General features: G+C 36.9%; 1 protein-coding gene across 1 annotated transcript; it reads left to right on the top strand.

Moving 5' to 3' along the window:
• Positions 1–687: 687 nt before the first annotated feature.
• Positions 688–17,255, top strand: LOC103775428 (eyes absent homolog 4-like; the record flags this gene model as incomplete). The annotated part of the gene is made up of 8 exons (XM_008942880.1): positions 688–812; positions 1,971–2,039; positions 7,141–7,233; positions 13,328–13,394; positions 15,314–15,456; positions 15,601–15,744; positions 16,608–16,687; positions 17,075–17,255. Coding segments are annotated over 8 exons (902 nt in total), but the record flags the coding sequence as incomplete, so codon positions are not given.
• Positions 17,256–17,921: the final 666 nt, after the last annotated feature.

Raw genomic sequence — 17,921 nt, forward strand, 5'->3', positions numbered from 1 at the left:
ATGATTTCCCACTGGTTTTCCTGGTCAGAATATGAATATAGAGGAGCAGTTATTGTTACTGAACTATCCCAACTGTTCATCTCTTTCCTATCCGTTTTACTCTTCTACAATGCCGTTGGGCTTTTACAGCTCTGTAAGACAATCTTTCTGTTTGCCTTTGTAATACACATATGGTAAACGGTTCTCCCATTGCAGATGGGCTGGTAACTTTGTTATCTGTAGCAAAAATATTTCTTTGGGGAAAAAATATGTGTAAATAATTTAAAAATGAAGCAAGGAGTAGGTGAGCACACACTGCAAATTAGATTGCAATTGTCAGTCTAACAAGACTTAATTTATCTGTTTTTTTTCTAGGAAATATAAGTGTATTTATCCATTTATCCCTCCCTCATGCACATCTTTTACAAGCTCTTTGAGAAATTTTGTAAGCCTTTGTCATTTACTTCATAATAACTGAAAGAAAAATTAAAAAAAAATTTAATTGCATTGTTGCTATTCACACTAAATTTTAAGCTACTTTCCTAAGTTGGTTTAAAAATCAAAGGCGGCCTTAAAGGAACCTATATTGATTTGTTAATCTGCCTGCATTACAAACTCTCCATGTAAAAAACAGTTGTTATAGTAAAAGCACATTATTACAGATAGTATCACAATACATTTAAATACTGGCACCTTCTTCTTTAACAGGTCTATGGAAATGCAAGATCTAGCCAGTCCTCATAATCTTGTTGGAAGCAGTGATGCACCAGGTAGTTCCAAACTGGATAAACCTAATCTCAGTAGTACATCAGTTACAACAAATGGAACAGGAGGTAAGTATAAGATAGTGGTGTCATATAGAAAGTTTTGTCTAGGTTTTAGCCATATGCATTTTTATAGCATAATTTCAAGGATGAGCATAAACCCATTTATAAACCTAGAAAGAATTATGAAAAAATGGCAGTTGTGCCAGTGTAAATCTAATTCCAACAACAATTCTTTGTTTGCTCCAGTTGAATTAAGAGGCAGAACTGTGCAAAGGTGAAACAAGAAAGATCTTGGAATGGTTGATTTGAACAGTGTTAAAGGTTTGGCTATACCCATTGGTAATTTGAAATAGATTCCATTTTCTGCATCATACTTCATTGCTGAAGTACAACCTGAGCTACACACATTTAGGTTAATTTAAAATCTCTGTCAAAAGAACTGCATCAAAATGAGGCTTAGGTAATTTTTTATTTATTTAGTATGATGAACATGCTAATTCCATTTCTTGGCAGATAATGAAAGTTTGTCATAAAGAGCTTTTTAGATTTTCCTCAAAAGTAACTGGTTATTACTTCTATATCTATTACAGTAAGGAGAGCACTACCATGCAGTTACAACACAGATGTTCCAACACTTTCAGATTGTGAATTCTGCTGTAGCTGAATTAGAGCAGTGGGTGCCACATTATGAGATGGAGTCCTATTCCAATTATGTGTCCGTGAGAATGGCATCATTGATACAAGTCAAGCTGGAGTTTCAGCCCTCTTTTTTGGAGTTTATTTTAAGTTTGCAACACGAATTTTTTGTTTTTTAGTTTGTTCTTCTGTCCACAATGTAAAGCATTTTATCAATTTATCCCTATTCAATAAAACCGTATCTGTTAATGCCAATAAAAAGTGTATGTGCTTCAGAGGGTAACAGAGATCTGCAGAGAAGGGCTGAACCTTTAAGGTTCAACCTATTTATATTTTTAAATAGAGTCCTTATTCCAACATAAAGGGAAGGGAAAACTTCAAGCGTACCGTTAAAGAACACTAATAACTAGATGCCTCTATATTATACTAGCATAAATAAACCAGTTAAAATAATACTCATAAATTAGAATTAAAATTAAATTAAAAGACTTGTCTCAAAGTGCAAAAACGCTTACTTGCCTTGAAGGCTATTCACGTACACTGGACAGATACTGGGAGAATGAACCATTATACCATTCCTGTTCTCAGGAGACAACATGACCGTGTTAAATACTGCAGACTGGTTGCTGAGTTGCAATACTCCTTCTTCTGCAACAAGTATGAGAGTCCCTGGTACAGTGCATGTGTGTGGTGGTGTGCCTCTGTGGCTGCTGTGGAACATCTCCCTTGGTTTGCTCTGTTCTTTTGTTATGCAGCTTGAACATTTTCATAGGGTTTTTTCCTCACCTCTTTTTTCCACCTCTTCTCAGAGGCCCTTCCCACAGCCAGAAAACTGATAGAAAGTTGCAATAAATGGTTTTCTTACCATACTGTGAAATTCATTTGATGAACAAGGAGAATTTAACCTGCCTGAAATTAGCTTGACTGTCTACATGCTCTGAGAGACTTGGGAGAGGCTGATGGTGCTCAGCATTGCTGGGAACTGCCAATGGTCAGCATTGCTGGAAGTCAGACTAGTGGATTTTCCACAGGATGCCCATTTGTTTTTCTTTTATTTTTAGGTACAACAATGCATGATTACCTGAGCTCAAATTAAGGTTGACATTATTGTTACTACTCCTGCTACTACTTTCACTGTTAATTGAACCTTATGTCTAGTGTGCTGCTACACGTAACTTGCCACTTTACAAACGTCTGGCCAAATATTCTAAAGCTGCTGTTTTCATATATGAGTTTCCTTTCATGTATTATTAATTATTATGAGTTATAAAGATTAATAATAATAATTATATATGTGACACTATTGCAGTACATATGGGATTAATCATAGGTGTAAACATGCATCACCATGTCTCTCTACAATCCGTTACATGGGTGTTAAGCTGTGTAGGTTTGCACTAAAGTTAGGAAGTTCTCAGAAACTTTCCTTTTAAAAAAACACTCAGAATTCGCTTGCCATTTGTAAGCCACATACCCAGAGAGAATTTACCCAAAAGAAAATTCAGACTTGAGCACAGGAGACAGTTTGCACTACAATTAGTGATTCCTCATGAATGCTTCTTGTCAGTCACAAGAATAAGTTTAGGGGAGGACTGAGCTAACTTAGTCTGTCACTCAGTTCAGCATGTTCAGGTAAATGTGGGAGATAATAATTTAAGTACTAATTATTAATAGTGAGAAAACATAATGCAAAAATCCTTGCATTACGTGCATTAAATATGATTTTTTGTAGGTAGTAGAATGTTTAGATCTGTTCTTCTAGTTCAGTACATTCCCATATACCCTTAAGACTCACTAAAAGAGAAGAATTGTACCTGTGACAAGCTGTGTGGTTTACTGTTTTATGTGGGCTTCCAGTCGGACTTGTTTGCTCTAATAGCTATTGCACTTGCTTGTCCTGCTTCATGCACAGTAGTGGCATCTCTTGCTCCTAAAACTGTGTTCAGTTTCAGTCCTTAAGATAGAAAGGTTCTTTGGGAAAAATAGACATTGTCAGAGTGCTCGTCATGTTGTTCTGCTGTGTGCTTTGATCAAGTAGAGAACTCATACTGTAGAAGCTGTTTCATGTAGGGAGCTGTATTCTGAGTTCATCTTAGAAGAATTAAGTTTGGAAGGGATCCCTGGAGGTCAACTCAGCCAAACTCTGCTCAGAGCAGGGCCAGCTTTGCTGTTAGATCATGTTGCTCAAGGCATTGTCTAGTTTAATGTTGAGTGTCTCCAAGATGGAGGTGCCACAGCCTCTCTGGGCATCTGTCCCAGGGCCTGACTACTCTTACAGAGAAGAATTTCCCTCTTAGATCTAATTGGATTTTTCCCTTGCTGTAGATTGTATCTGTTGACTCCTGTATTTTCACAGAGCACCTTCTGAGAAGAGTGTGTCTTTGTTTTTTGTCATCTTTCCACCTTCCCATTAGACAGCTGCAGGCAGCAATTAGCTTTTCCCTCAGCCTTCTTTTCATAGGGCAGAACAGGGACAGTTTCTTCTGTCTGTCCTTGTACATTGTACACTCCAGCCCTTGATGATCCTGGTAGCTCTACTCTATTAGTATGTGCGGTCTTCACTTTTAGCAACACTCAAATGTATTTCCAGCTTGAAATTGCTTTTTATTTTTACTCTTTTGATTTGTAAAAAAAAAAAAAAAAAAGAAAAAGAAAAAAAAAAAACAATCCACACTTTAAAATATAGAGTATTAAATGTGTGGTCTTTAAAGTATTCATCCAAAATGCTGGTTCAAACTCTTAGTCTTTGCATTATGTCTAGAGTAGTTGCCATAGCAGTAGTATCAGAACCACGCTTTATCTTGCATGTGGGAAACAGAGATGACTCTGTGTTTTCAATTGGTGTCAGTTTTTAAATGTTCCTAAGATTTTGATCTGATGTTAGAATTCTTTCTTTTTAGATAGTTTTGTGCCTTCTCTGCTCTTGTTTTAATGACACGCGACATAAAGAAAGACAATAATCTAAATCTCTAGCAACACAGAAAAAAACCTTGATGAATTCCTTACTGTGATAAAATCTGAGTGTAACAGCATAAAACTGTTTAAAATCAGGCACATATAAATATACTTTCACATGTATTTTTCAACAAAATGCAGTGTCAATTTGCTGTTTTTCCTCAAGTGTATGTGAGAGAGTTTCTTTTGGTTTAGATCCTTTTTTGCTTGAGAGGGAGAGGAAAAGATGGTGACTGTTGGTGCTGATGGAAGTGGACTGCAGCTGGCATTAACCAGAACTAGTTACATAGTCACAGACTGGAATATCTTTCTGGATGCAAAATTGAACATAGGCTTGTAACTCAACATGGGCAATAGTGGGAATACCTTCTTGAACAGAAAGAGATAAAGATAATAAAAAGTAGGCTTTTTTTTCATGTACGTAAATGTCAATACTGTGCAGAGAAGAGAAACATGCACCCTGTAAAGAAAAATATGACTAAAGATCTTTAGAGGGAAAAATGCATCTCTTTCCCACTTAGTATGATTTTTCATTCTCCTACTGAAGTACATGTAGACATCTCTCTATAGTAATCAGAAAACAAATTAATTTAGTTACTTTTCATACTTCAGGCAACAGTAAATCTTCCACATGACTGAGAGGCCTGATGCTCAGTGGAAGCAATTATTTTGTGACAAATGACCCTTAAGCTTTTTCTTGATGAGTATTTTATTGATCTGACGAAAATAAAATTACATCTTTCTTATCTAAATAGAGAAATGGAAATGATTGATTATTCTGATGAACCACTTTGTTCATTTTGTGTCATTTTTATTACAGCTTTTTTAAAAAAAAAATCAGAATAGCCGGCAGAATGTGTACAACAGTTTGAAAAAAATGTAGCTAAAGTTCTTCCTTGATGATTTCATATTGAATTAATATCCTCCTGCTTGCAAGGAGAATATGTGGGTATGGCAGTTTTACTGAAGATAAATGATAATGAAAAGAAGTTTACATTAAAAAGACACACATTCAAGTATTTTTAATTCTTGCACAGTAAATGGAAATATAGAACTGTATAATTTGTGTAAGAAGGTGCCACTTGGTTTGATTAGCACCTGGGCACTGGTGACACTTCGGGGCACTCTCCCTGTCACAAAGAGAAATACATCCCAATTTCTCACTTTCCTTACTTGGATCTAAACAAGGCATCCTTTTGAACTCCCCATATGACTTACTGAAGAAGGATCAGTTAACCTGTGTGACTGGAAATTGGGTGTAGGATCAGAAACTCACACAGGGCCCATCACAGGCAGCTCTGCAGTTCTCGGTGAGCTCCCCGTTGTGCTCACAGACACAAGGAGAAACAACAGAAAGGTTCTGTAGGTGTTGTTCTGAATATTTGTTTCCCATTCCTTTATTTAGCTCATCCACTACCTTTTCCCCTACAGACTGTAAGAGCGATGCTGAACTCGAGGGCAGCTCAGGCTGTGCTTGGACTGAATTACCTGAAGTACTTCTCTTTCTTGACTGAACATAAAAGGAAATTAGGTGACTTGAATCTGAGCTATGGTTTATAAATTCATTGCCAGCTCAGAAGCTGAAATTCCCCTGCTCCCCTTATTATTGCCAGTGAAGTCAAGCATGGCGGCAGCGAAGTTGGGGCATCAGGTAACTGGCAGAAAATGCCTGTGCTTGGCCAATGTTAGACCTGCAGGGAGTGCTCTGCTAGCCCAGCTGTCACAGCAAGGGCTTCTCCACAGATCCCAAGATGCGTCCTGGGAATTTCAATAACTGGCATGTAGCCATGGTAGTGGCCTGCAGAGGTTCTTATTGCCACTTTGCTCTGTGACCCCAGGCAGTGTCCTGTTCTGTGGTATCTATAAGCCCAGTGCTGATATATGTGTGATAAACTCTCACTTACACACTAAACTGACCTTCACAAAGCTGTTGTGATAATACGTTGAAGGTTTTCACATTTGCCAGTCAAACATGTAATAAAAGCTCCAGTGGGTTTTGTACTGCTGTTTTACAACGTAAGTTAGAAGGGTGGTTTCCAAACTCCATGACAAAAGTCCATGCCAGATGGTCTGTTCAGGTAACATACTAAACTGTAAAATCTAGATTGCCTCTGAGGTGCTTTCAGTAATAGCTTGGATGGTAAGAGTGCATGATGATTCTTAAGAAACAGTTTGAGTTCATAGCAGACCCAAACGTTTGGTAACCTGTGAGTCAGAAGCTGACTTGTGGTTGTCATTTGTGTCCTACTGTAGTTCTTCTGCCTTTTTTTTTTTTTTTTTTTTTCTTTTAAACTTCTCTTTTCATTTATGAAAAATTGCTTGGTGGTGACCTAGCTCAAAAAGCCCTCCACAGACTCTGTAGAAGGGGAAGGGGAAAGGCAGAATGCTGGCACTGTGAAAGTAATTTGCTTCGATATGAGCATGAAACCATATTATTATTGTTTCACTTGTCAGGCAAAACTATTTTTGTTATGTGCTACATCCCTTGACAGCTAATGTTTCCTTCGTCTTTGCTACTCCTAGGGAATTGTTAGAATCAATTAGATTTAGGCTGAAATCTCCCCAGAAGACACTGCAGTTGCTAAAACCAGTAGGTAGGGGAGTGCACAGATAGAAAGCTATGTAGATGCATGACCATTTCAGACCGAGCAAGTGCAGATTGTCTCAATATGGTGGTAGAGTGAAGGTTGAAGCTGATGCACCGCATGCTTGTTCTAGCTGGACTACCACCAGTGAGACTCTCATGAGGACTCCAGGATACATTTAGAAGTAAAATCTCATGTCTACTTATTCTTCTATGTAGTGTCTCTTCTTGCAGTCAAAACAGAACCCATGAACAGCAGTGAAACAACAACAACAACTGGAGATGGATCGCTTGACACTTTTACTGGGTCAGGTAAAGCCATAATGAGATCACATATTGTTAGATGCACATTAATATAGCATATAATAACCTTCACTTATGAACATTTCACTGCATGGAAGCAATCTTAAAAAAAAATACAATAATGTAACATTTCCATACATAATAATAATAATAATAATAATGATGATGTTTTTTCATTTTTGTCAGTGAAAAACTACAGTTTTCATGAGCTATGATCTTAGAGAATCTTTAGTGATGTCTAAGACAATTACTGTATGCAAAAGACATAGTAATAATATTATCATTGTACTGTAGATTTTTCTCAGTCTCGTACTATCTTAGAAAGGAAAAAAGGCTTGTATTTGTAACAGCCATTCTAATTTGTAAAATTTAAGATCTTAAGGGTTATATTTCAGTGCTAATCTTTTTATTCCTGTGAGCAGTGTGCTAGTTTAAACATTGATCAGATTGCCATAAACTACTTTCTCTCCATGAAAATAAAGTCTTTATATTACTTTAAATAAACGTAAGTTTCAGGTACTTAAAAAAAATCAGCAAACAGCAGTTTTTAAATAGATTCCTATAAATTATAAAGGTAATGAACTGGGGAAATGTACAGATAATCTGCCATGTAATCATTAAGCTGAATCCTGCTAATGATAATATTAGCAAGGAGAGTGGGAGAATAAATTTTTCATCTGAAAATACCAGTTCAGTGATGACCTGACTTAAACGTCACTGAAGCTGGGAATCACCACTCCAGATTGATGCTACGATTACTTTCATAGACCTAGGTAGTCAAGCCCTGTTTAAAACATTTTAAAAATCACAGTGTTTCTGTGTAATGTAAATGTTTTAAAAATAGAATGTTTCTGAAATAGTTTATTTAAGCATCAGTAAATGCCTATATACTCCAAAGCTGGTTATTCAGAAAAGCATTTATAACAAATTTAGTGCCTGAAAAAAGGTCTTTTGCAAAGCAAGTGTATGCCATTTCTTATGAGAAGAAAATAAACCATTATCCTCATTATGATTAAACTGATAGTAATCCCATCAGCTTACAGTTTAATAAATTCCATAAAAAAATTAATAGTTTTAGCTAAAAATTAACTTTTCTTTTTCACTCTGTTGTTAGTTTATGCTAAAATTTTATTAGTAATGTTTACAGATTATAAAATGTCTAACTACATGTATGATTTTGTCATTATTGGTGAAATTTTATAAGCTTCTGCCATCTATTTAAGACACGTGAGTTGGACTCTGTTTGTAAAATGTGGCTGAAGCAAAGTTTTATAAAGGGGTGCCAGAAGTCGCAGCCTCCAGTTCAGGTTTAGATAGCTAAGTAACAGCTTGATTTCCCCAGGTGCCACTCACCCGTTAGCTTCCACTGACTTCAAAAGAAGTGTTGAGATCTCTGCACTTTGGAGATTTGGAAACAATCGGTGCCTCCAAAAAAAGACAGGAATTTGAGCCTTACACAGTCATTTTTGTCTGCTAGCCACCTGCATACTCAAAAGAAATATGAGCCTGATTCTCAGTTTAGGCCACAAACTCAAGCATTAAATGAGTATGGCCATTCAGAGTGGGAAATCAATAGTCTGCCTGTCTGGGTGATGTGCAGTCTTCATCAGAGCAAGACACTGAGCTACCTCGATAGTGGACTGAGCCCTTCACAAAGAGTAAATCCATAACTTTTACACTTGCCTTTTACTGGTACTTGCAAACTGGACAATTTGACTTGATCAGTTTTGTGGCAGAAGTGCTAAAGAACTCACCCCCCCAAAAAAAAAAAACAAAAAACAAAAAAAAAACCCAAAAAACTCTGAATTTTTAACTAACCAGTTATTTGGGAAGTTTAATGTGTTGCCAAAGACAGTAAATGTTGACTGGTAGGAAGATGTCATTTCAAGCAAGCAAGCTGCAACTGAAAACAATGCATAACAAAACCCAACACTGAACAGTTTGGGTTTTCTTAACAGTCACGTAAGTGACATACATACGTGCCCCCGCTGTGACAAAGTGATAATGCTAGTGCTTTCCTACAGCTTTAAGCACACCTCTGAGCTCATTTTGTGAGGATGCCTAAACATATAGGCCACTAGCAGGGGTATCACCTACTCTGTCTTATACAAGCATAGGTTAGAAGGACTCTAGCATCCTTTTTGAGTAGGTAAGAATTTAGGTATGTTATTAATATATTTTCTGTAATGAGACAGGTGAAAGAGAAATCTTGTACTGAGACCCTTTTGAGTTTGCCATGCAGAAATCCTTGCCTTCAAATATCCTACCCATTAAAATTGATTTCCATGCTCCAAGGGCAGTCACAGCCTGTGAGATGTCCTGGAGCTGAGCAGAAGGCTGAACAAGCCCTGTGGGGTGTAAAGTAGCCAGCTCTGTCCATAATGGCCAGCTGTAACACAGAAAGTGATGGCTGTGGACCAGGAGAGACAGATTAAGCTTCACAAGTAACCATGAAGAACCCCAATTTTGGATCGAAAAGTTGAAAAATAAAGCACATAGGTCTCTTGAATTTAGAGTGACAACTGCCACAGTGACTTTGCCCAGGCTGTTGGGCAAGCTTCTTCTCAGGGCTGCTGCTCATGTGTTGCAGCTCCCGCTCAGGCCTCTGGTTCCTCGGTGCTGCAGAGCTGCCCCTGGGAGAAACTGTGCCTCTTAGCAAGGGTTAGCCAGGTGGAGAGTCATGTTGCACACCCCTCTTCCTTCATTTTCTTCAAAGAATGAGAGTTGGTAATTAGTACTGGTATACTTGAGTTGAAGCTTTGTGGTCCTGCAGCAGACTCCCATTTGGGGTGGGGGGAGGTATTCACAGGACGTGGAGAGCTGCAGAACAGCCTTGAACTGAGCATTTTTGTACTCTGCAAATTTGCTGCAGCTTCCATACAGTGAGTACATGCATTCTTCTGTTTATATGGCTTACAATACTCGATTAATTTGAGAACTGTTTATGATTTTAATGAAGCAGAGGAAGAGACATTTGAAGTTCTCATCATCCCTTTTACCTAGTATTTCTTACACACAGAAAGGATATAGAAGACTATTTCTGAAGTCTCTAAAGTTGAAGTTAGGAACCTCCACTGCTGTATAACCTACATTTAGTCCCTTTGTGTATAGACATTTGTTGTGTTAAAAGGTAATTTGGCAGAAAATGAACCCCCTTGTGTTCTAGCTTGCCTTCAGGTATCAGAGGGACTGGGAGTGGCTAGGCTTAGATTCTGAGCGATATCCTTCTTAACATTTCCTTAGTGCGTGAACAATGCCGTACCTTTAATATAAGCTTAATTTCTAAGTCACCTTCAGTAATTATTCCACAACATTGTGATTTGTTATTTAAATTAGTTCCTTTTAACCCAACCTCTTTTCATGTAATTTTCCAGATACATAATGAAACAACACAAAACTCCAGTGTATGTTAATATACTGAATGCAACAGGTGCTATCTGAACACTTTATGGTCATTTAAATTCTCCACAGCCACCTTGGCATTTGAGCTAATAGGGGAACTGGTAAGACCTGGCTGTCAGCTTCTTGTTCCCTCTATGAATCAGCATTAGGTGAGGTCTATATGCCCTCACCACTGTAGTGAAACTGCAGAAATCAAGGGTCTTGTACCCACCCTGAAGAACATTCCTCCGATCATTTCAAGTAGTAAATTCTTAGAAATATTTGAGTTTTTCAGAGAAGAAACAGTTTTGATTCTGGGTTTAATATCAAGAACATAAATCAGTATTTAGCACTATTCACATAAATGGCTTTACAAAGTGGTGCGGTTATAAAAACTGTTAACAGCCTGCCTCTACCACCCTCTCTATTGTCAATAGGGTTAGGAAGCTATTGAGCAGTGGAAGTTGTTTGATAACCCTCAGAATTACCAATCTGATCTACGAGATACAGATGTAGTCCACAGGCTCTGCTCAGTCATAGTGGTCTGTTATGGCAGATCTTACACCCTGTGTTCCTCAAACATGTCACAGGCTAAAATGTAGTGCACACATCAATGGGACAAGATACCACAGAAAGAGTGAAAGAAACGGCTTGGAAGGTACACAATTTACTTTGGGGACATTTGCCTCTTTTTTTTCTCCTGTACAACTGGTAGTATCATCAGGGAAATTGAATTTAAAAAAAAATAAAATAAAAAGGAAATCTAAAAGCAAACACATTCCCAAAGTATTTTATTTTCTTTTCTGAATTTATAAAATCAGGCATATGCAGAAAGAATAAAAATGCAGGCAGGACAATTTTTGCTGAAAAACATGAGGTTTTGATAGCTCAGGTGATTTTAAGTGAGCAGTAATTTTTTTTGGTAGTTTACATCAGGAGTAATGAAATGGTAAATGTGCTTTAAGCAAACTGATTAATCAAATGAGCTGTCATCCAGCAAATGATCAGACAAAAAGTAGAACAGTGTGGGTGAAAAAGATCCGATAAGCTGATAATGGATCACAAAAGTTCCTTGCCCTGAGAATCACCAAGGTCACCCTGTTAGCTATTGCTTGTCTTTAGAAAGGTCATAAGGATACAACAGGGAAGACTAATTACTCTTTGAGCCTTAAATAATGAAGAGCATCCTGTAGAGTTCTATAGATTGATTACGTTGAGATACACATCTATAGGTTTGTCTAACTCCAAGAATAGCTGTATGCACACCTAGTAGATCATGCTGTGGATTGAGCTTAAACCATAGAAAAGCATTCTCAAAAAAAAAAACCCAAGCACAAATATCCACACAAAATTAAATTCATCATATATCCATAACAGGCAAACCCTCAATTTCTTTTCAATCAGCAACTCTTTTATGAAATCTGTTTGCACGTGTTCCAAAATTATGTAGTTCTTCTTTATTTTCAAGCCATATTCAACCGCACGTTTAAAAAAGAAGGTAATTGTTTTTCTTCCACTGCATTTTCCTTTAAAGTCCTGTATGTTCTAAATGCATTTAAACTTGCTTTAAAAATATGAAGTTTTGCATATGTTCAAAGCAATAGATCTCAAAGACGTTAATTAGGCCTGGATGTAGAAATATATCATGTTTCATAAAATAGTTTGGAACCTAAACCTCTTTGTCACTTATTTAATTCTGAAAGTTCGTTTCTACTACCATTATGAACAACTCAGGAAGAGGGTACACTTTGAAGTACAACTATGATTGATTAGACTAAAGAAATTCCACTGCTTCGTTGTGTACTACTTTAATCTTTTGAAAAGTGAATGAACAGCAGATGGCCTTATAAAGACACTGTGTATGTTTGCCCAGTATGGATTTGCTCTGAAGGGATTGGTTCAACACTTTAGAGAACATATATTTGGAATACATCTGTCTTAGTCAAGACAGATGGCTAAAGGAAAGAGAAACTTCCAAACACTTGGAATTAATCCAGTATGAGCACCGCTCCTGAATGAAATTTTAATGGGATATGACTATTTTTCGGTTAGTTTTCTTGGAAGAATGCAGCTGTGAATAGTATACACATACACAGTTTTGATGGCTACTGGGCAGGACTGTTTATGCTTGCTTTTGAAATAAAAATATTGCTGTTAGTGGGTGTATTCTACTCAGCTTGCTGATGACAAATCATGCTTGCTTTCTAGTAGTCAGTCCGTTATCTTCCATCACCTAAGATGGCTAAAATTAACTAGACCCATGTAAAACATTTTTCCTAGCCAGTATTAAAATTCAATTTGTTAATGTGAGACTTTGAAAGTATGTGTATGTTATTTCAATCCCATGCAATGCCATAAGTTAAATCACGAGATTCTTCTTAACGACAAATTTTAATACAGTTTGTAAGTTTGAAATATCTGTGGTGTGTGGATCATAGATGATGTAAGAAATATATATACCTCTGCAATATACTCAGAAACATGTCGGTTAAGCTGCAAAAGCATGACACATCCATACCAGCTAAGGAGTTCTGTATAATGATGAGTGATTTGGGATTTTTTAATTTTTGTATTAAGGTGTTGCAGTTCAGGTGATATCTACTTTGCTGAAAAGCTGTCCATTTCAACAAACTTCAAATGTTGTTGACTTAGTATTCAGACTATTTGGCTGTATTGCTCTCATGATGTTTCTAACTGCATACTCTTGTTTTCTTTTTTGCAGTAATAACAAGTAGTGGCTACAGCCCAAGATCAGCGCACCAGTACTCTCCACAGATATATCCCTCCAAGTTAGTGTCTGCACGTCTTCTAGTCTTTTATAGGGAATTGACCTTGGCTGGAGGCAGTTTTGTGGTTTGTTGCAGACAACTGTTCATCAGCAGAAGAAACGGAGAGAGGAAAATACTTAAGCCTCAGTACTGACTCCATTATAGGTCTCTCTCCAACATTTTTTTTCCTCACATGGCTGCAGAGTGAGACCCTGCTCTGTGCAGTATTGCTGCACAAGAAATACTATTGAATGTCTGCACACAACAGAAGGAAAAAAAATCAGACTATTACGTTGTCAGATATCAGCATCTTAGTAGGGCTGGCAATGTGTACAGGTGCACAGTTTATATTTAGAAATCACAATTCTGTGTGCAAAATGTGTACTGAGGGGTAACCCTGTCACAGACCTTCCCAGTACCAGCATTGCCAAACACTTCCAAACATTCCTCAGTCATGAACCACCTCTTCCTCCTCCTCCGATAGCATAAGGTTTAAAAATCAAATAAATTGGATTAGCTTTTAATATGTTTCTTTAATTATTTTTAATCCAATGGATATTGTTATGAATAGAAAATTTCTTTCTTTTTTTTTTTTTTTTTTTTTTTATGAGGAAAACACTCTCTGATATGAATTCAGGAGTGGGAAATTTAGGAAAAAGCACTGAAGATGTTATATGAAACTGCTGCAGCTGGCAGTCTTACTAGTTTGTTTGTCCTACAATCAGTGTTGTGCATGGGTGCTTAATGCCAGTATATCATCTATTAGTTTACATGTATTTGATACATCTACCTGTGTGACTTTGATACAGAGAAAACATTGAAACTGGAGCCAGTTAGGCTCTTTCAGGTTTCTTTAACAAATCTGCATTTATGTCATAGTAGCCAATATTTATTGATACAGAAAGTAGGTGTCTGAACTAAGAACAGCCCTCATTCCCCTTAAAATAGGTTTTGGCAAACTATATCAGATACTTTTGGCCAAATACATTACAAGGTTTAATAGAATTTTTAGTCTAGTGTTATAACTTATTGGCATCTAAATTAATGAGTAATCCTTTTTGATAGTAACTGCTGCCAACTGTACGGAGCTAATTAGAAAGAAAAAAAATTTTAAAAATTAGAATCTGAAATTTAGTCATGGCTTTTAATGGCCAGGCTTCAGTTAGCATAATTCTGCAGAGTGTGTTTATTCAACTCTTGGTCCATAAAGTCTTACTTGACTTACAAAACAATCCAAGACAAATGTTTCTCTGTATGTTTTTGCAGCTCTGGAGGGCAAAAATATTAAACTTGATTTTATCCAACCTCTCTATAAAACCCCAGTATTCATAAATAAAAGACCATTTTTATTTCCATTCTATTTCACTAACCCATATTTTCCAAATGTTTAAAGCCCATCTGGTTACCAAAGTATTGCCATCAATATTTTTCATGCTGCTCTCGATGGGCACGATCCACCTCTCACTGAAGCCAGAGGCTAGATGTCTGCTGAAGCAGAACCATACACAGGGGACATAATGTAGTAGCTTTAACGTTCACCTCTGTATTCCCTTTATTCTTTTAGTTCACGTTTCCCTCAACTGGACTAAAAAAAAACCATGGAGACTTTTCTGATTTAAGCATGCTGATCTTGGCTGAAAGGGGTTAAATCCACACGAAGCCGTATGGCAGTGGCACAGTCCATCTATGGCTGGACAGTAGCCTGAGAATTAAATTGTAGTGATGGGACAGCAAGAAATATTCACGATGCCCTGGGGAATGTGAGCTGGAGTAGTTTTCAGCTTATTTCATTGGGGGATGGAATAAATCCCAGAAGAGGAACAGTTGGCAGAATAATGAACTGCCTTTGGACATCTTTAAACCTTTTTCTATATTTTATTGCTTGAATCAACATACAAAGTATTTGTTGCCACAGTAATGCTATTTTTCCTGATATTTAGGCCCTATCCACACATTCTTTCTACACCAGCAGCTCAAACAATGTCTGCCTATGCGGGACAAACCCAGTATTCAGGAATGCAGCAACCAGCGGTCTATACAGCCTACTCACAGACAGGACAGCCCTACAGCCTGCCCACTTACGGTACCGAACCTCTTTCCTATTCCTTCACCTTACCTGAAAATAAGAGAGATGCCAACATGAATGTTTTTCGCTTGCTTTCTTTTTATTTTCCCAACTGTAAGAAAATATTTTAAAGAATCGGTTGAAAATTAATTTCTTATACAGATTTGGGTGTAATGTTGCCAGGCATCAAGACAGAAAGTGGGCTCTCGCAGACCCAATCACCACTGCAGAGCGGGTGCCTCAGTTACAGCCCAGGGTTTTCCACCCCACAGCCAGGCCAAACACCCTACTCTTATCAGATGCCAGGTGAGTAGCCACCACCATCAGGGCTCATCCCATCCCACTGCTGCTGATAGCCCACTCTTTATCTGTAATATATTTTCCATTTTTGTGAACTCTGGCAATAACAGTTCTCATTGGCAGCTACTTCTACCTCTAAAATTTAAAGCTAAGTATTTTTTTCCAGTACTAACACACACATATGTATTCTATATATACATTTTGGTCATATGTTCATTTAGATACGGTTATGCAATTCAGTCCCTGTTTGCACCTTCAGTTCTCATGGGGTGAAATCACATGGCAGGACTGGAAGCATTTCTGGTATTTATTAGCATACACAAGTCACTCTTCCTTGTTTCCATGTTTCAGAGTATGACATTGTTTGATACTTATTTCTCTTTGTCTTATACAATCTCTAAATATTACAACTTACTATGTGAATCATCTGACATGTTGAAAACAAGGACATGCCTCATTACAGATCAATTTATAACACCTGGAGAAGTTAAATATTCTTTGAAAGGTTTTTTGCTTCATAAATGAACATACACTAAAGTGTTAGAACTTAGAAATTAAGGAAAAAGAGAAAAACAGTATTTGAGGAGAGGTAAGACAGTGCATTAAATTGAAAAATGCTTTCTTGATTGGTGCAATGACTTACTGCCAATACCATCCTTGCATGGTGTGAACAGGAGCATATGCCTGTATGCATGGAAGTAGCATTTAATTTCTTTTAAAGTTTCATTACAATATTGTACTGTTTAAATGGAAGATAAAAGTTGATCATTCTTCTGATTAATCTGCATCTTATAACGGAATACAGTTTTTAGAATTTTGTTTTGTTTCACAAGGAGGTTCTCACAGTTAATTGTATTTTTTAATTTTAGGTTCTAGTTTTACACCATCGTCCACTATTTACGCAAACAATTCTGTTTCAAATTCTACAAACTTCAGTAGTTCACAACAGGTATGAATATTAATATTTTTGCTTATCAATTACAAAAGCATTTGTGTAAGTCCAGTGATAGCATGTTATTTTAATTTATATCTCTTATGGTGAATTAGACACACTGTGGTTCAATACTGTTTTCTGTAGAAAGCGATCAAAATCCCAATGGATACCTGGTGGCACCTTTTGGCACTTAAATATTTTGGCAACCTCCCCCTAATCTTTTAGTAAATATCCCTAAATTAAAAATGTTAAATATCGTTAAATTTAAAAAAAAAAAAAAAATCTGAACTAAACTCCCCAAACTCTTGCAAACATTGTATTATTGCACACTTAGAAATACTTAGTGGAAAAGTAATTTGTTCCTCTACTTAATCAAGTACTCTGCTGCATTTGCTATTTTAGGATTATCCATCATATACAGCTTTTGGCCAAAATCAATATGCACAGTATTACTCAGCATCAACATATGGTGCATATATGACCTCAAACAACACAGCTGATGGCACTTCATCGTCATCAACCTACCAGTTACAGGACTCTCTCTCTGGCCTGACTGGTCAACCAGGTACAGATCTACATTCAGGTGAAAACAGTTTTTGTATTTTATTCTATACTTGTGTAAAGTCAAGTTTTCCATATCTACCTTTTTTGAATATTGACACTTTAAACTTAAGCCTTTCAAAAAACATTATCATGCAAATCAGCCAAAAAGCTTTTTGTTTGTTTGTTTAGTTAGGAAACCTGTCTTGTTTGTTTGTTATTTAAATAGAGCTCTTTGCAGACTGAGATGGTTGTCTGTGGAAGAAGGCCTGAAAAACCTTACAGAAATCTGATAGGGATCTGTTAATACCAAAACAACTGTATGGTAACAAAACTGTAGTAAATTTTGAAATAAAAATTCAATGAACTTTTCTATTGCCAACAGTGGAGCACTCCTATGTCCACTTACATGTTCTGAAGAATTGCTGTAAAGAATTTAAAACAAGATACTGTTATTCATTTAAGTATGCCCAAATTATGCTAACAAGAGTACCTGGACTATATTAAAATATCTATAAGCCATGCTTTCTAATTCACTAACTGACATAACTAAGAACAGAGCAATCGGTTATTAGCACAAGTGTATTAAAAAATTGCATTGAAGTAGTCGAAGTTGCAAGAAGGTGCTCAGGAGATGCAATTTGCCTGCCCAGCTCTGCCCCCTTGTGCACACCCACCACGACACAGCATTTAGAATCATAGAATCATA

This window comes from Merops nubicus, unplaced genomic scaffold, assembly GCF_000691845.1.
Source record: "Merops nubicus isolate BGI_N331 unplaced genomic scaffold, ASM69184v1 Scaffold53236, whole genome shotgun sequence".
Classification (NCBI taxonomy): Eukaryota; Metazoa; Chordata; class Aves; order Coraciiformes; family Meropidae; genus Merops; species Merops nubicus.